Here is a 20577-nt window from a genome sequence, read left to right on the forward strand (position 1 = left end):
CAGAGTCCACCATCCCAACTTGAATTTTTATTTTATTTTATTTCCCGTTCCAGCCTACCAGGTCTATATATATATATATATATTATTACGAGTAAAAAAATGTCCAATAACGATACCTATAGGTATAGCTAGCTGAACTAGCAGAAAAAGTGACGCCAAATAGCTTTTGAAAGTTAAAACCATTTCTGTAGGCTATAGCACCGAATATGTGGCCAATAATTATAAGACTATAAGTGTGAATTATTGAGATATTAAGACAGAGAGAGAGAGGGAGAAAGAAAATGAATTATGGAGATTAAAATCATTTTGGTTGTTGGACAACTTTTATTTTATTTTATTGGTTAGATATATTAAACACTACTTAATTTGGTTTCTTTATTTTCTACCTAAATACGTATTATAAGTTTGAATTTATGGCCAATTGGACTACTAATTTTATTTGATATATATTTATCGGAAGACATAGTGTCTTGAAAACTATAAAAAAAAAAAGATGTTTTTATAATTTGTTTTTTATTTAAAATTTGGCTAAAAATTCAAATAATTTTTCGGTAAAGATGAAAACTCTATGTGGAAATAAACATGATTTCATAAAATCAAATAGCTGTAAAATGAGTTCTATTTTTTTTTTCTTCACAAAAGATACGTGGAGAGCATTGTATTCATAATATTTAAAAATTTGGCAAGTTTTCTAGAAAAATTATGATTTTTTAATTTTTGGAAATGGCTCAAAATAGTTGATAACACACTCATTTGCTAAAGGTCAGTTATTCATACATATGATAATCCTTTATCTGGAAAATTTCATAAAATGACCCAAAAATTAAAAACTTCTACCAATGGTCTTTTCCTAAGAATTTTTCTATCATCGATCTTTTGTCTATGTAAAATTCCAAAATTACCCCCAATTTTAAAAAGTCTTTGGACCAAAGCCTTCCATCTCTTCTTCCTTCAACCATTTCTCAAGCATTCATTCAATATGTATTCAATGCAACACCAACATTCTATCAAAGCATTTATTCCCAACTAATACTCTACCAATAGCATTGAATAATATTGGTATGAACAGAATGGAAGGTTACTCTTAGTATTCACTTTTTGTCGAACTCTTCATGAATATCTCCCATCGTTCTCTTGGAGTGTTCTCTCATAGCTTCAGTTCAATATCCTCGTTGATCGCTTTCATCATCAAATTCAGAAATGGAGAGAATGCAAGTGATATTCTACAATATTTCTTGTCCCAGATCGGTTTCATAATAAGTTTCCTTTAGCATTAAATGAACGATCATATAGTAATATATACACAATCTGAACGATCATATAGTAATATATACACAATCGTTCATTACAATATAAACAATTGTGTAGTAAGTTATAAACGATCGTGTAGTACTTTATAAATGATTATGTAGTATTGTATAAACGATCTTTTAGAAATTTATATACGATCGTATATACAATATTAAGCGAACACATATAAATAGTTGGACGATCACTTATCAATTACTGGACAATTTCTTAAACTTTTATGGGACATTGCTTAAGATTTGCTTATCCCATTGTAGATCAATGGTGCTATTTCGTATCTTTGTACGATTTGGTGGGGATTTGGATGAGTTCGGAAGAAATTGTGTTGGAGATCAATGATGCTTCTTCAGTCCGGAAGAAATTATGTTGGAGATCATATGAAAGGTCTGAAAGTTAGAAATGATATAACAGTCAGTGAATTAGTGAGTATTATGCACCAACGACTGAATATCGATCCGGATATGTTTGATATACTCATCAAATGTTGTTATAATTTATTGGTCCCAGCTCCTCCAATTTACATAATCAATGATCTTAGCTTTTCTTTATAAGCTAGTGATGCATCCCGGATGCCGTTATTTGTATCAGTTACACCTTGCAAAAGTTATGGAGTACACACAGACAATATGTACCAACATCGCAATCCAACCAATCAGCCCATTTCAACCAATCAAAACTTTGGATTTGCAATCATTCCAATACGTAATATTCACACCATGTCTTTACTAGATGATCATATTGAGTCATATAACTTGGGGATGACCAAGGTGAAGTTTGATTTAGTCACAATAGTGAACTCAGATGTACTTCACAGTTTGTTACTGAACATGGATATGGACAATCTTCAGAACCACAAACTTCTACAACACCTTTCATCCATGTTCCAACCCCACTTGCTCCCGCCCACCAGTTGTGATGCCTTTGGTTCAAATGCATTCCACCATTCCAACCTAACCATTTGTAAATATACCCAGACCATCAAAGGGCTCATTGCATGATGACCTCATCACAATACCTCATGACTGTCTGCGAGGATATAAAGGTCAGTTAAATTTTCTTTTCGAAATATGATTTGTCAGTTAAATTATTAATGCTTGCAATAAGAAAGAACTTTGACTAATGTATAAAAAGTCAACAAGGAGCTTACTAACTATCTAGTGTTTGGTGGAGGAATGCAAGTGAAGAGTTCGTGCATAAAAATGAAAGAAAGTGATTCCTTCAAAGTGATGAAATATTCAAGCAAGCATACATGTTCTTGAAATGAGAATGGGTAATCATCGACATTCAAAAAATTGGATTATTGGACACTTAATCAAGTCCAAATACAAACAAGTTGGTCAAATATACCGCTCGAGGGATATAATTGAAGATGTCCGAAGAGATTATGGAGTGAACATAAGTTACAGACGGGCATATCGCGTTAGAGAATATGGATTGGTGTTTGCGCGAGGATCGCCGAAAGGATCATATGCTATTGTTAGGGCATATGGCGAGGTACTTAAGCTTGCAAATCCAGGTACGATCTTTGAGGTTGAAGTAAAGGATTGGCAATATTTTAATTACATCTTCATGACACTTGGTCCGTGTATCATGGGTTTTTTGAACTGCGTCTGCCTAGTAATCGTTGTTGATGGGACCCATTTGCATAAGAAATACAAAGGTGTGTTGCTAATAGTAACATGTATTGATGACAATAATAGCATATATCCTATCGTTTTCAGTATTGTAAATGGTGAGAATGATGCATCATGGACTTTGTTCATGACTCATTTGAAGGCTTTGATAGGAGACATTCCGAATTTAGTGATTATATCATATCGTCACATCTCAATTGCAAAGGTTGTCTCAAGTATATTCCCTGATGTATTTCATGCACTATGTATATACCATATTCGAAACAATTTGATTAACAAATTCAAGAATAAGGACATAATCTCACACTTCCACCTAGCGGCGAGAGCTTATAGAATGTCTGAGTTTTAGATGTCTTAGGCTAAACTCCATCAATATCCTGGTGTGACGACCTATCTTGATGAGGTTGGATTACAACGATGGGTAAGGGTTTATCAAGTCCATTGTAGGTATGACAAGATGATGACAAATATAGTAGAATGCCTCAATGGAGTGTTGAAATATGCACGAAAACTACCAATCACGAAGCTATTAGAGCATATCCGTGATTGGCTACAAGGTTGGTTCTATATCCGACGTACACATGCAATGGCATGCACAAATATGGTAACTGATTACATAATTAGTATTTTTTAGGATAACTGATTATGTAATTAGTATTTTTAAGGAATCAGAATTGATGTCTAGAACATATTGTGTTTTCCCAGTGGAATACATATAATTAATGTGGACGATAAATATTTGATGGGTTGGTTGATCTTCGTTCACACATGTACTTGTATGGAATTTAATTACATTGATATCCTGTGCTCCCATGCAATATCTGCAGCAACCCTTAGAAACATTAATGTTCAAATATTATGTGCAAAATGGTTTATAGTTTAGTGTGCGCTTGTTGCTCATGTCGAACCAATCTTCTCAGTTGGACATTGACAAGAATGGAGTCGAAGACCAAATTTTGAAGACTTTGAAATTCTACCACCACGAAAAGTAGCAAGTGTTGGTCGACGTCAAACCGTTAGGATACCTTCTACTGGAGAAGAGCCACGTCAAATACATAGGTATACATGATGTGGTCAGAGAGGACATAACAAGAAAACGTGCAGACAAACATTAATAACACCTGACACTGGCCCATCTAGGCTCAACGACATATAATTTGTATGTGATCGATTTGTTATAAATGAAAGACAATCACTTAATTATTTATGCGCGATTGTTTAGTTATTATGTGTGATCCTTTACTTCGATCTATGCGATAACTTAGTTATTTCTATGCGACCGCTTTAATATTTGTATGTGATTGCTTTGTTATTTGTATGCGATATTAGTTATTATAGATCATCGTTTACTCAAATATATGCGATCGTTTAGTTAGTTTTGGGTGATTGCTTAGTTATTTATTTGTTTAGTTAAATGTACAGTGTAATTTGAATTCTATTACCATAAATATTTATTTGTCCACAAATGGGCAACATACTGTTTCCTATACAATGTCATATTAGTCTGTGTTAAGCTAGCCCTATCAACACCAATTATACAGTATTCTATAAATTTAGCACAAAAATACCACAGTCTAGAGACTTACCCTCTTGGAAGTTCAACTTCAATCTTTTCACTTCCAAATGCTCGTACTTGAACCTCCTATGTTGAATGTCAACTCCGACACAAATCAACATTGAAGGTATTGCTCTGCCACGAGTTGAAGATAACTATCAATTATGTCGCTACCAATATAGTTTGACAAGGAATCAAATACAAAGATTGTGCACCTCTCTAGATCGATAGCAAACATAAGCTAGTGTTGTTTGATGTTGATTGGCCCAAATACGAAGTCAACATCCGCCCACGCTAGCTTTATTCTTTATATTGTCCAAGCACATAGTCAATAAAGAAGTGAGAGTCCGCCACAACCTCATGTGTGTTTCATGATCCAACCAGCCTGCCACTTTGCCATCCTCCATTTCAAGACCTTCTGAACGGATCTTAGAAACAATTCCCTCTTGCTCCATCAAAGCATCCTGGGAAAGACAATATGTAAATACATAGTTGAATGAAGTGTAGTTTCAACAAATATGTGAAATTTTCGTATCGTGAAGCTCGAATCAATCACCGTGAATCGATACGAACTCGGGTGATCAATACACCGCCGTAGGATATAATTGAAGACGTCCGATGAGATTGTGGAGTAAACATAAGTTATGGGTGGGCTTATCGCGCTAGAGAATATGGACTGGTGTTCGCATGAGGGTCGCCGGAAGGATCATATGATTACCGCTCGAAGGAAATAATTGAAGACGTCCAATGAGATTATGGAGTAAACATAAGTTATAGGCGAGCTTATCACGCTAGAGAATATGGACTGGTGTTCGCATGAGGGTTGCCAGAAGGATCATATGCTATTGTTAGGGCATATGGCGAGGCACTTAAGCTTGCAAATCCAAGTACGATCTTTGAGGTTAAAGTAGAGGATAGACAATACTTTAAGTACGTCTTCCATTTAACCCCATTATCCATTGTCCACATTAATTATATGCATGCCACTAGGGAAACACGATATGCATCAATTCCAATTCCTTAAAAATACTCATTGCATAATCAGTTACAATGTTTGTACATGTCATTATATGTGTACGTCAGATATAGAACCAACCTTGTAGCCACTTGTAAATATGTTCTAATGGCTTTGTGATTGGTAGTTCTCGTGCATCTTTCAACACTCCATTGAGGCATTCTACTATGTTTGTTGTCATTTTGTCATACCTACAATGAACTTAATAAACCCTTACCACCGTTGTAACCCATCCTCCTCAAGATAGGTCGTCACACCAGGATATTGATAGAGCGTAGCTCAAGACATCTGAAACTGAGACATTCTATAAGCTCTTACCGCTAGGTGGAAGTGTGGGATTATGTCCTTATTCTTGAATTTGTCAATCAAATTGTTTCGAATATGGTATATACATAGGGCATAAAATGCATCAGGAAATATACTTGAGACGACCTTTGCAATTGAGATGTGACGATTTGATATAATTACTAAATTCAGAGTGTCCTATCGAAGCCTTCAAATGAATCATGAATCAAGTTCATGATGCATCGTTCTCACCATCTACAATACTGAAGGCAATAGGATATATTTTATTATTGTCATCAATACACGTTGCTATTAACAACACACCTTTGTATTTCTCGTGAAAATCGATCCCATTTTGGATGGATGCAATTCAAAAAGCCTCTGATACACTGACCAAGTGCCATGAAGACGTACTTAAAGTATTGTCTGTCCTCTACTTTAACCTCAAAGATCGTACTTGGATTTGCAAGCTTAAGTGTCTCGCCATATGCCTTAATAATAGCATATGATCCTTCTGGCGACCCTCATGCAAACACCAGTCCATATTCTCCAGTGCTATAAACTCGCTCATAACTTATGTTTACTCCATAATCTCATCGGACGTCTTCAATTATATCCATCGAGCGGTAAGCTCGGCCAACTTGTTCATATTTGGACTTGATTAAGTGTTCAATAATCCAACTTTTTGCTTGTCGATGATTACCCATTCTCATTTTAAGAGAACGTATGTTCGCTTGGATATTTCTTCACATTGAAGAAATCACTTTCTTTCATTTTTTTGCACGGACCCTCTACTTGCATTCCTCCACCAAACATCGGATAGTTAGCAAGCTCTTTGTTGACTTTTTTACACGGTAGTCAAAGTTCTTTTTTATTGCAAGCATCGATAATTTAACTGACAAATCATATTTCGAAAAGAAAGTTTGACCGACCTTTGTATCCTCATCATTTAGACAGTCATGAGGTATTGTGATGAGGTCATCATGCGTTGAGCCCTCTGATGGTCTGGGGTTGGAACGATAGAATGCATTCGAACCAAAGGCATCACAACCAATGGGTCGGGAGCAAGTGGGATTGGAACATGAATGTAAGGTATTGGAGAAGTTTGTGGTCCTGAAGATTGTCCATATCCATGTTCAGTATCGAACGGTGAAGTACATCTAGGTTCACTATCGTGAACAAACCAAGTTTCACTTCGATCATCCCCTAAGTTACATGGCTCAATATGATCATCCAGTAAAGACATGGTGTGAATATTACATGTTGGAATGGTTGCAAACCCAAAGTTTTGACTGGTTGAACTGGATTGATCGGTTGGATTGCAATGTTGGTACATATTGTCTGTGTGTACTCCATGACTTTCGCAAGATGTAACTGATACAAATAATAGCATCCGAGATGCATCGCTGCCTTCTAAAAAAATGCTAAGGTCGTCATCATCGATTATGTCAATTGGAAGAGATGAGACCAATAAATTGTAATAACATTTGATGTGTATATCAAACATATTCAGATCGATATTCAGTCTTTGGTGCATAATACTCACTAATTCACTTACTGTTATATCATTTCTAACTTTCAGATCTTTCGTATGACTCCAACATAATTTCTTCCGGACTGAAGAAGCATCATTGATCTGCAATGGGGTAAGAAAATCTTAAGCAATGTCCCATAAAAGTTTAAGAAATCGCCTAGTAGTTGATAAGTGATCGCCCAACTAATTATAAGTGTTTTCTTAGTATTGTATATGCGATCGTATATAAATTTCTGAACGATCGTTATACAGTACTACATGATTGTTTATAAATTACTACACGATCGTCTATAACTTACTACACGATCGTTTATATTGTAATGAACAATTGTGTATATATTACTATATGATCATTCATCTAATGTTAAACGACACTTATTATGAAAGTGACCTGGGACAAGAAATATTTTAGAATAATATCACTTACATTCTCTCCGTTCATGAATCTAACAATGAAAGCGATCGACGAGGATGTTGGACTGAAACTCTAAGAGAACACTCCGAGAGAACAATGGAAAATTTTCGTGGGGAGTTCGACAGAAAATGAATACTAAGAGTGACCTTCCATTACGTTCATACCAATGTTATTCAATTCTATTGGTAGAATATTAGTTGGTAATAGATGTTTTGGTGGAATGTTGGTGTTGCATTGAATACATATTGAATGAATGCTTGAGAAATGGTTAAAGGAAGAAGATAGAAAGCTTTGATCTCAAGACTTTTTAATATTGGGAGTAATTTTAAAATTTTGCATAGGCAAAAGGTCGAAAAGTTTTTAAGTAATAGATCATTGGTTGGAAAGTTTTGATTTTTAGATCATTTTGTGAAAATTTTCCTTTTATTTTCTATTTCAATTTTAAAATACCATCCTCTTAATAAGTCCTCAACTCGCCATTCATGGTAAGTATGACAAAATTTTCTGTGGATCCCCAACCCAATTGGGACGAGGAATCCCCGACTTGACTAGGTACAGGGTCAAACTAGATATTTAACTTGGATCCCTGATTGTGAACGAGGTGGGGATGGGGAGGAGATCCCCACCCTGTCCTTGACCCCACACCCAACTCCCGCCCCAAGTTCCTTTAATTGTTAGTTTTTATCTAATCTATCTATCTATCATATATATATATATATATATTAAATAAATAAAAACTACTAAAATAGTAGTAGAAAAGTATTAAACTATTTAGTTTTAGTTATTTTTTTCTAACTTTAATTTTTTTGATATAATAAATTTCATTTTTATTTTAATAAAAGTTTTATTATATTTTTTAATTATTAATTTAAACAAATATAAGTAACAATAATACTAATTTCCTTTATCTACAATATACAATTTCGACGTAAATACTAAATTTAGTTAATTTTAAATAATAAAATAAAAAGACAAAGATTTTTCCCCTTAGGATTTCCCGATCCCGACCCCGACCCCCAAAACGGAAAATGGAGTGAAGACGGGATTAAAAATCTCCACGGAGACAAGGATGGGGAATGCATCCCCATTCCACCCCGATTTTGTTGCCATCCCTAATTCATAGTTCATCAAACTAGAAAACACATAGCTTGTAATAAATATACACACTTACATTATACAAAGTCAACCTATAAATATAAAATTCTCATCAAGAGATAAGTTGGTAAAACAATCTTCTCTGTATTTTTTAAACTAGAGACTTCCTTATATTATATATATATTTAGTACAACAAAGGTGAAACATAGAAATCTGAACATTCAATCTTCAAAAGAAGTATATAATCATAATTGAATTACGATTATATTAGCAACTTAGATAGCTTCATTCACATTCACAGGAGAAATAGCAAATAAATGGGCAAGTATTTAAACTCGTCCCTCTCTCCATTTGTTGTGAAGATGATTTGTTTGGACCAAAATTGAAGTACTCAATAGTGCGTTGAACTTCATTTTTTTTTGCAGCCAATGAAGAGTTCATTGCCAGAGAATGAGAACCAAAAAGGAAAAGAAAAATAAAAGCAAGTAAATAATCATATGTATATACTAGGTTAAACAACTATCAAATGCAGATTTCAATTATTTCTTTAAACTTTAAAATTTTTCATTTTTACCTTTAAACTTCGAATTTTCTTCAAAATAAATAACCTTTTGAGAGCTTTTACATTAAAAAGATAGAAATTAACACCACGGGCCTACAACAAACTTAACATCATTTACAATATCATTCACAATATCATTCACATAAATTGATGTGACCATTGTGTAAAAATTAATAATGTAAATAATTCAGATGATACTTTTAGAGATGAGACTAATGTAACAACGATCTCAATCTGTCAAATTAAGCGTAGCTAAACTAACATACAGATGTGTTAGTGACCATGAGGTCGATGGTGTTTGAAACTCCCTATCTTTATTGTACTAAAAAAATTCAAATCTTCAATATAATTGTTATATAGTTGTGGATGTGGATGATCTACAACCTCAACTGCTACATCAATTTTCATCATTTATTTTAATGGGAAAAAGATCTTTTTTTAAAACAATTTCAAAATGCAAGGGTAATTTATTAACAAATTTGAAATTTAAAAATAAAAATTTTCAAAATCGGAGGACATAATTGAAACCACGTAAAGTTCATGAGTATTTCATACCATTTAACCTATATTTCATTAGGTTGACAAACTACCTTGGTTTTGCCCCTTTGATGATAATCGATTTGTTCAGAGCTCACTGGAATACAGGCATTCATCTACAAGCTGACGCAGATTTGGATTTTCCATAGCAGCTGCAACTCTTTCCTTGTCATTTAGCTGCTTATTAACTGTTCTTTCCCACCAAAATGAAAAAAGAAAAAAGGTGAACCAAGTGATACAATTATTTATGATAATTCTAATTATATGAGTCACATAAAATTATTTAGACCCATTTCCTAACTATTTCAATTTTAGTTTTCTAACCTATAATTTTCACATTTATTAAAGAAACACTTCAACTTGTGGTTAAATTCAAAAACAATAACATGATTTTTTAAAGGAAAATTTTTATAAATAGAAAAATCCCAAAAATATTAACACTTTATAGCAAAAACTTCCAAAAGTGCTTTATACTTTTGGAATTTTTGCTATAAAGTGTAAATATTTTTAAATATTTTTTATATTTAAAAAGGCCCCTTTTTTAAAACTAATTCTTTTTATTTTTCAAATTTTCATTTGATTTTTAAAAGCAACAGGATAACAAAATATAGAAACTTGTGGCTATAGAAGAATTGTTTATAAGCTAATCTTTTAGAAAAACACCAAAAAAAAAAAAACTAAGGCTCTCTTTGTTAACCATTTGATTTTTTGTTTTTGTTTTTGAAAATTAAACCTATAGACATTATTTCTACCTCCAAATTTCTTATTTAGTTATCTACTTTTTAGCAATGATTTAAAATACCAAGCTAAAATTTGAAAACTAAAAAAATAGCTTTTAAAAATTTGTTTTTGTTTTTGGACTTTGACTAACAATTTAACCATTGTACTTGATAAAGATGCAAATGATTTTCAGAAATGAAAAAAAACAAAAAAACAAAAAAAAAACTTGATTTTCAAAAATCAAAAGCCAAAAATGGCCTAAATGGTTATCAAAAGGGGCCATAAATTTTAAATAAAAATAAAAATTATATATTATAGCTTTCTTAAAACAGAACCGATTAATTCAACCAGTTGGACCAAAAACAGAACCGATTAATACCCTGAAATAGAAGTAATAATTATAAAATATTTAAGACTTCTAACAAGTTCAATCTCTAATATCACGAACTTTTCTCCAAGGGATATCTTGATCTAATAACACCTTAGAATGTTTTATTCTCACCTGAGTCTTCATTTGCGTGGGATCCTGGGGACACTTTGATGTCAACCTGCACAATCCATGATAAGCAAAACTCGAGCTACACTCAAATTGTTCAAATTGATTTCATGGTTATATGAATATCATCACATCATCTAAGGCTCTTTGAAGACCACGAGATTAAGATGGGGAATGCATGTGTGGGTGCAAATACAATAAATTAATTTTCAATATATAAGCTATTCAGCCATGAAATTAAATGAACATTTAACAAGAGTCCTTTACAGGAATTCATTCTAATTGAGTAGATACATCAATGTTTCATTTGTCTCTTGTTATTACAACAAAGCTCACAAGTCCTACAAATTCTAGTTCTCTGCAGAAACTATTGTTTCTTTTTAATGTGCATGTAAATATGTGTTTTATTAAAAATAATAATAATAATAATAAAGAAGGGTTTTTTCCCCTTTAAAAATGTTAATTTGAGGTGTTAAATTTAAAATAAAAGAATAAAAACCTTTTTTGTTTTTCGTTTTTTTATATTGTCTAAGTTGTTTACTAATAAAAAAAAATTGTTAATTATTTTAGGTTTAACTTCAATGAAAAGCAAGGCCAAGAGACCTCTTTCCAAATAAGTTCCAAAATTAAAAATTAAATAAATAAATTTAAATTTCAAAATAGGATTTCTGGGAATTGTTTGCTCAATTATTTTGTTTAAATTTAAATTGTTTCCGAAACTATTAATAAATTTTTTTTTAAAAAAAAAAAAATCTAAAGCATAGGTGGACAGTTTCTTTTTTTTTTTTTTTAATTTTATTTTAAATTCTGTTCTTTATATGGTTTCAAGAACAACTTCTCTTGAATAATAAGCTCTCCTTAGTTTTGTTAGATGATTACCTGATAACCATCAAGTTTATCAAATAAACCCAAAAAACATTACCTATAAATTACACCCAAACAGTTCTTGGACGTGAAATGGAACCCAAAGGCACTATTATCATATGATGGTTTCCTTCAAAACCTAATAACTTCATCCAACTTCGTTTTAATGCTAGATTAAAGATTTAGTCCCTAAACTTTTAGGCTTGCATTTATAAGTTTTTTAAATATTTAATAACTTTTAAAAGCTTATGAAGCTATTAGATATAAAATTTATATTTTATATTTATTATGTCACTAAACTTTACAATTTTATGTTCAATAGGTTTCTAAATTTTAAAATGAGTAAGGACCTATACAAGACGTTAGATTTAATAAAATCTGAAAATTTGATAGACAAAAATTTCAAAGTTTTGGCACCTGTTTGATATAATCGTGAAAATACTGTACATTAATTTAGAAGCCACAAATTCCATCAGTATCTGGTGATTGCATTTGCATCAAGTAAAGTGAAGAACTGAAATTGAACAAACAGAACCCCAAAGTTTGAAGTCTATTAATAAAGAAAGGAATGTGAATTGACCTTGTAATGTGGGGGAAAGAAATGTTTAAGTTTCACTCTCAGACAGAGACCAATCACGGTCGCCATACTACAATGCTGAATAGTCGGAGTGAAAGTTATCCTGTGAGATAAACACTAATTCAGCAAACAATTTAGGATTTCGAAGCTGAAGGCATTTCAATCAAACATAAGCTACACTAGGAATCTTTGGAAATGTGTTTGTTAAAGCAATATCATTATAAATCAACAATCTCAAATTGTCTCTCACTATCAAAAAGGCAGAGAAGTAATGGAGTTGTTTCAGTTGTGCTTACAGTATACGCCCTAGCTTCTCATCGACGGTGATCGATTCTTCCGAGAGAACACTAAGCTGCTCCAACGAATACGGATGTTCCGGATCTCTAATATCCCTCACGAAATGTGTCAAAATTAGAGTCAAGGACAAGAAATTTGCAAATTAACAATCAAATATCAGATTCCAAAAGTTCCGAGAAAACTCAATTTCCACAAAATCATCCAAAAAAAATTACCCGTTCGGTCGTAAAGAAAGCGGCAGAACATTCTAAAAAAAACAAAAGAATCGCCCAAAACATACAGACAAAACGGAACCTAACTAACTTCCTAATCAGAATTGAGCAAGAAAATCAACCGAAGTTCAAAAGAAAATGAAAGGAGAAGTCAAAATTGAATCAAAACAAGATCAATTGAGAAAAGGATATCATAGATTTCGAGAGGATCAACGGCGTCGTCACCGTGGAAATCCTCTGAGCGAGCGATCCGCTCCTTCTTGGCGTGAACCACCGGGTTCGCATTGATGAGCCCCAGCGTCATCCTTCTTCTTCTTTCTTTGTTGTTCCGTCTTTGACTCGGTGAAGTTTATTACAGGCTAGTGAGTCTAAACTAGTTTAAACTTTAAGCACATCCGTCACCGCTGAAAATAGCGCGTGACAGTCCAGTAAGAGAGAAGCACGTATGGTGATTTGTTGGAATCTCGGTCAGATTAATGGACTGTTCAGAAAAGGTTTTAATATCGCCGCCCTATTGCTTCCTGCTGACCGTATGCCCGTGACTCCGTCACTCCATTTTTCCCCATCTTTGTCTTTAATTCCTGTTCTCCTTACACGATTTTTTTCATTTTCTGGTTATATTTCATTTTTCTCGACTCATTCGAAAAGATTTAGGTTGATTTATAGTATATTTGGAATACATTATTTAATTAAAAATAAATCATTCCAAAAGAAATTTAAGTATTTGGTAATAACTTAAAATAACTTGTTTTAATAAGTTTTTGTAAAAAATATTTAAATAAAATTAAGTTTTTTTTAAAAAAAATACTTTTTTCTCCGATCAATCTAATTAAGTACAAAAGTGATTTTATTATATAATTTTTTAATAAAATCAGATGAAAATAGTTATGGATCACTCAAAAACGGTTTGAATTTATGCACTCATTTGTTTCTCATTTATTTAGTATTTAAATTGATTTAATTATTAGTGGTAATTTGAACATTTTAACATAGAATTAAACATGAGTGAAGGGAAACTGAAATTTTAAATTTTAAATTTATTTGTCAATTGTCATCACTTCTTGTTCAGATAGTTAACTTTTAGTTTAAATAAACATTGTTTTATTATTATTTATTTTCTTTTTAAATAATTAAAGATTTCAGACATGATTTAAAATGTCTTATCTATGGATATTTTCTAAAAATTCAAATTCAAATAATTTTTTTTTATTTATAAATAAGCATTTTGTTTTTTAAATACGTAAAATGTTGATATAGGATTATTTTCAAATATAAAAAAATAAGTCAAAATATCTATATCATGATGACATAAATAGTGATCTATCACAATATATTACATAGACTATGATATTTTATTATTATTTATAAATATTTTCGACAGTTTATCATTTAAAAATTTTGTGAAAATATAAATAAAAATTTAATACATGATCTTAAGAATAATTTCAACCGTTTTTTATTTTTTAAAAAACATTAAATTAGATAGTAAATAGAATTCTTGTGTTTTTTTATGTTTAAAAAAGAGAAAAATAACGGAAAAATTTTATAAATAAAAAATATTAAAAAACATTCACATTTTATAGCGAAAAGTGTAAATATTTTAAATTTTTTTATATTTAAAAAGACCCCAAAAAACAATGCTAATATGTATAAGTCAAATTTTAGTATATATTGGATATCTATTTAATTTTAGATGATTTCAATTTTAAAAAATCGAAACTTGAATTTGCAGCAAATAACTCGTCAATATACCTCTCTTCAACAAATATTGCATGTATTAGTTAGATGTACCAAACTAATACATATACCTCTCTTCAATGAAATTTGTTTCTTAAAAATTATTACAAAAACCACCTATAATATACTTGAGAAGTACTTGTATTAATACATGAGTTAACGAAAAATACTCAGCATTACTTCTTATCAGAACAAATAGCTTTCTTACACCTGGCATTATTGAATTTTCTTTTTCGTAGAAACGATTTTTCAAACAAAAACAAACAAACAACAAACTAAGTTATCAAAAATTAGATGAAAAATAGCTACAAAATAAGTCAACATTTACAATTATAATTGCTACATACACAAGATCTGAGCTCTAAGGGTAAATTTAAGATAAAACTATTCTTAAAATCGTGTATTAAGATAACCCTAAAGAAGTAGTAGAGCAGTGTTTACCACGACAATGATTGGATATAATCTTCACTTGGAAATCTTTAAACATGTACTGATTTCGTAGACATAAAAGGAAATCCGAACCAACAGGCAAAATTAATCAGGAGTAAACAGTTTCCTCTTCAAGGCTCAATATTTCCCATAATCAGGCAGCATATTGCTAAAGCTAAAATTAAGAAAGCGTTTAGCAGTTACCTTCCCAACTGAATACATTCATATGCCAAATCCTCGAAAGACGAACAGATTATCGAATTTCAAAGAAGCCCTCTTCTTCTCTTGTAGTCGCTAACAGTAAGTGTCAGTGCATGCCGCCTACCATCATTCTCGGGAACTTGACGTCCAACCGTGGCTTCTATCCTTTGTTTCCTTGCTAAGAACCCGGCCTGCGCTCCCAGAGCACCACCAAATTTCTGAAGCATAGCCAATGATATAGGCAGCTCGAAGTTGTGCAGCGAGTTTGATTCCGTCCCTCCATCTACAGGGGCATTAGTATCGACCAACTTTCCAGCACCAGCAGCAGCTTCCAAAGCTGCTGCAGTAGCTGCCATTCCAGCATCTGAAGTACCACCAGATCCCGTTCGAGTACTCTCCAATGCAGGGGTTACATTATCACTGTTGCCAGCTGCTTCAGCAGCCTCATTGGCTTCACCAGCATTGGAAACATAATAATTCCTCGACCTGGTCCATCTCCTTGAGAAGGGATCATAACCAGCCTCCCCAGCTTTCAAATCTTTCATAGGTCTTAGTTCTGATGCATTTTTGAAGTTCTCCACCCTATTCTTCCTGTTCATCTCAGCTAACCTAATGGCCTTCGCATCTTTCATTTGCAACTTCCTGGATGCGTCTAATTGCTGTAGTCTTGCCTTTATCCTCTCCACCTCAGCTTCATCGTTCTTGCTTAGTGCTACGTCCATCTCTCTCCTCAACCGGTCCTTCTCAGCTGCAATATTTAACGGCCTTGCCGAGGCAGATTTTTTATCCTGCAACATCTGCTTCACTGTGGCTGCAGAGTAGACAAAGTTATTGACTTTCTGTATAGCTTCCTTCTTGTCCAATATATCCTGCTTGCTCAGCATCCGACCGCCAGTTTGCTCTACCTCCTTAACCCACTGTTTATATTCATCCTCAAGTGGAGCAGAGTCTGAAACCATAGCCATCTGCCACCTGGCAGCAGAACTTTCATTTCCCCAAATAACATTAAGATATTTGTGTGTGATTTTGTTCTCTAGTTTATACTGACGATCAGGTTCTGTTGCGTCAACATTGCGCACCAAGCAGAGCCTATAGATAGGCCCAGATCTTGATCTCCCAATTCCAACCCTCACAAAGCATCCAACTATCAACTCCTCAAAGAATGGCTCCATCAACCATTTTGCAAGCTTTGATCTACGAATAGTAATTTCCTTTATGTCTTCAAATGTTGGTCCATCTGAACCAGGCATGGATCTTTCATCATCACTGTCAATCATTCCACCATCTCCTGTAGACCCTTCATCTTCACTTTGAAACCTACTTTCACTTTCACTTTGGCTAGAGCTGCTCAAACTAGGAGCAGTGGAAGGCTTCCGTTTTGTTGGTGAGAACCTTCGATTATTTGCATTTCCCCTAGATGCATCTCTCAATTTGCGATGAGCCTCTGGGTCCTGCTGCTTCAACCTTTTTGCCCGCAATTCATTTAAGGCATCATCTTTTGCAGCTGCTCTATCAGCCGATCTGGCCGACGATCTAATACGAGATGATGGGAGAGGTGGAGTATCTTTCCGAGATGGGGCAGTCTTCCCTTTATCCATTTTAGCTCTCAGGCTTTCATATAAATGCTTATCGTTCTTCTTAGATGCTCTGTCTGACAGGATCATCTCCCTTTGAAGTTCAGACATACCAGCAAGCTTGCGCCTGTCATCATCATCTTTGTAAAGATCATCCCCAACATCAGATTCATCACTGCTATCACCCTCACGTTCTGAACCAACATCTTCGTCTTCCCCTTCTTCTTGACTTCCCACATCATCATCCCTTTCAGTAGGATCTAACCTCTTCTTCAGAGGAACCTGAGATCCAGAGGGCTTCCTGCTCGCATAACCGCGATCGTCATCTGAATCATCATCCCTAGAGTCACTTCCAGCATCAGAATATGAACCTTCACGCTGTCTTCGCGATGGTGGATGAGAGTGTCTATTTCTCCCTGCTGCATTAGTTCTTCCAGCAGCTTCAAGAAGTAAATTTTCTAAATCTGCCATGTTTTGCAGCCTCGAACACCAAAATCTGTGACTTCTTTGACTTGCCCTCCTGTCCTGAAAAAATAGTAAAACCATTCATAAAGCCTTGATGTTGATAAGGTTCAAAATCTGTAGTATTTTCTTTAGAACTCAAAAACCATAGTCAGCACCTTGAAAATCAGAAAATGAATCAAGATGTTCGAAGGAAAAGTAAGGCATCCATCCATATCTTCATTCAAATGAAATACATACAATATACATCACCAGAAAAAGGTAAAATAAAGATAATAAAACTGAGAAACTACAATTTACAACTGGAAACTGCACAGCCAGTTAAGATTGGCAGTAGGATTTCGTCCGTAGTTATGAGAAATACTTCCCCTCCTCAAGGTTACTCAAGTCAAAAATCAACAAATAGTCTCTAATCAATAGTCAAACAATTAGGACAGCAGAATGGTTGGGCTGAGTCAGAACATAGGTACTTAAAATTTAGGAGGCTATCTCTCTGCCACAAATTAATCTCAAAATCTCCCAAATTTCTAGCGACCTTACCATATTTGTATATATAACCTCCTACCCAAGGCTAACATAACAAACTCCTCACTCTTACCCGTAGTTTGCACTCTACTGACTACAATAGCTACTCCATAACTTCATATTACTTAAACTAACTCATACGACTACCTTAGATGGCCAACATTACACGTACCCAATGATCCAAGTATCGCCTCATCCTCAGGGATGAACATGATATTATAATTTGTCATAACTCCTAGGCAGCCACCATTGCAACTTCAGTCATCATAATCCAAAAGAGGTAAAAAGACAGCAGCGCGATCCACTACTGGGCCCCAAACCTCTCACTGATATAACCACAGCAGGTAAAATGGTTTCATTGCCTTAGCTTCATTCCCCCTATCCCTTGACGGTTTAAAAATATTCTCATACGAGCATGGCGTTCGCCCAAAAATTGAAACGTCACTAATCCCTGTATCCTGAGCAGATCAATCTTAATTACTCCCTTCATGTCTAATTTTTCCTAGTTGATCATAACAATAGAAAGCCGAAAGCCACATGATAGCAGTGGGCGTCCGAACTTAAGATAAAATTAAAGGGGGGAAAAACGAGTAATAGCAAATATGAGCTTATCTCATAAAACTGGCAGCAAGGGTTATAAAACCTCCAAATTACCCCCAGGCCCCAAAAAATTTCCTGGCCTTAGGTTGAGTCAGGTTGGGGACCCAGTTCAAGTGTTTCTTTTTAATAAGAAATAAATTTCATCGATGCATGAAATTCCAAAAAGAGGCCAACCAAAGGACTTGCAAAAAATTCCTCCAATTGGTCAAAAGAGAATTAAGCCAGTAGGAACTATTATGAAGATGTACATCTGCACCATATCATAGCTAAATAGACAATAAGTTTAAAAAACCCAGTTCAGGTGTTTATAAAATATGTTAAGAGACCTGTAAAATTATCACTTTGAAAGCGAATTTTTGCCTCCTTTAAGATTTATATATTAATGTCTCCTAACACAATCAAAATGGCAGCCATTACAAGTCTCAAAACTTCATCAATGACAATGATGAAAACATCGGCAGAACCCATATTCGCACAAAGTATAGCAAAAAAAAAAAACATAGTACCAAACAAGAAAGTTATCAACACTTTTTAAATTACAGCACAGTACAGCAGATCGAAAGCCATGTTCGTACAAATCAAACGAAACTTAAGGCATGTCGCAAATTAAACCCAGAAATTAAATATAAAAATATTCAATATTGAGAGCTATAAAACTGCCGCGACTGTAATCAGGAGTCGACCCGAGAAAAAAATCCTAAAAGGAAAACAATAACACCTTAAGACAGAAATTGACGGACCGGCATCGAAGGCGATAGCCATGAGCGACCGAAGGAAAGTTCAATCAAACCATAAAGACAGGCAATTAAACCGTAAAATACTGGGAACTGATGACAGAAAAATCCAGAAATCCAAATATTGGAGATGCGGAATTACCTTGAAAGAGCACTTGGCCTTACACCGTTGAAAGCCCTAGAGAGAGAGCTTGATCGGGCGAGGAAGCGATAACGAATGCGGAGCTACAAGTGAAAAATCTGATTCGAAATCCGTATTGTCTCAAACAAAAATACCCGAAAATAGGTCAGATTCTGCAGGATTGTTGATCGAATTTAAGCTCATTCCGATTTTAACCCTATTTCCGAATGGGGAATTGAAGAAAGAAAAAAGAACCCGACAGAAGAAAAGGAAATTGATCCCGGTGACGGAGATAGGGGTGGAGTTCGAGAAGAAAGAGTGTGGACTTTCCAGGGTTCGACTGTGGCGAGGAGGTTGTGCCGGCGTAGGTTTTGAATCGAGCTGTGGAGATGCTGTGTGGCTGCGTCAAATGGGAAAGAGAAGAAGGAAAAGAGCTCGATGGTATGATGGTCAAGTAGAAATTGTAGAACCTACGGCTTTTTAGTGGATCGCACATGGTTAAAAGTTTTCTTTTTATTTATAAATAAACACACAAGCATACTTCAATTGAAGTTCAAGTATGTTACAAACTACGAGATCAATCTATATTAGTATGCTAAAAATTATAAGATCAATACATATTAATATAGAGGGGTTGGTTGGTGATGAATTGAGTTCAGTATTAGTGTAGTTTTCTTATATATAAATAATCTATTTTTATGACGATTATTTTTGTTTGTAAACGGTTGGAGGAGAAATTTCAGACGTCGATTGAGTAAAATTAATTTCGACCAATTTGACATTATAATTTGGGCGTCGACCCAGCCCAAATATGGGCTTAATGTAGGCCTAAAACGCCAAAATAGGCCTAAGTCTAGTTAATGGGGCCTAAAGGCCAGACCCAAGTCCAATTAAATTATGCCCAAAGTTAGGTCCATGGACCAATCAAGGTTAGGCCCTATTCCATGAAGCCCATCAAGGAGCTCTATAAATAGAGAAGCTCCCCTCATTTGCAAGGGTCAACAATTCTACACTCTAGAGAGCTTAGAGGGAATTCTCTACAATCAAAAGACTCCTTGACTCCTGAAACTGGCTACGCTTGAAGACT

General features: G+C 34.1%; 2 protein-coding genes across 4 annotated transcripts; both read right to left on the reverse strand.

Moving 5' to 3' along the window:
• Positions 1-7261: 7261 nt before the first annotated feature.
• On the reverse strand, positions 7262-13562 carry LOC120081911 (protein AE7-like 1). 2 transcript variants are annotated; one of them, XM_039037102.1, is made up of 6 exons: positions 13300-13562; positions 12895-13000; positions 12602-12701; positions 11164-11209; positions 9995-10129; positions 7262-7433 (listed from the first exon to the last, which is right to left on the reverse strand). In XM_039037102.1, the coding sequence occupies exons 1-5, from the start codon at positions 13409-13411 to the stop codon at positions 10029-10031; spliced, it is 465 nt and encodes a 154-aa protein (XP_038893030.1). In that variant the 5' UTR covers positions 13412-13562; the 3' UTR covers positions 7262-7433; positions 9995-10028. The 2 variants fall into 2 exon arrangements, with proteins under 2 accessions (XP_038893030.1, XP_038893023.1); XM_039037095.1 differs by lacking the exon at positions 7262-7433 and adding an exon at positions 8964-9249 and having other exon boundaries at positions 13300-13560.
• A 1568-nt stretch (positions 13563-15130) lies between these two features.
• Positions 15131-19979, reverse strand: LOC120082943 (protein RTF1 homolog). 2 transcript variants are annotated; one of them, XM_039038389.1, is made up of 2 exons: positions 19512-19979; positions 15131-17568 (listed from the first exon to the last, which is right to left on the reverse strand). In XM_039038389.1, exon 2 carries the CDS (start codon positions 17517-17519, stop codon positions 15537-15539), a length of 1983 nt encoding a protein of 660 aa, XP_038894317.1. In that variant the 5' UTR covers positions 17520-17568; positions 19512-19979; the 3' UTR covers positions 15131-15536. The 2 variants fall into 2 exon arrangements, with proteins under 2 accessions (XP_038894317.1, XP_038894309.1); XM_039038381.1 differs by having other exon boundaries at positions 15131-17573.
• Positions 19980-20577: the final 598 nt, after the last annotated feature.

This window comes from Benincasa hispida, chromosome 1 (genome assembly GCF_009727055.1).
Source record: "Benincasa hispida cultivar B227 chromosome 1, ASM972705v1, whole genome shotgun sequence".
NCBI classification, from domain to species: Eukaryota; Viridiplantae; Streptophyta; class Magnoliopsida; order Cucurbitales; family Cucurbitaceae; genus Benincasa; species Benincasa hispida.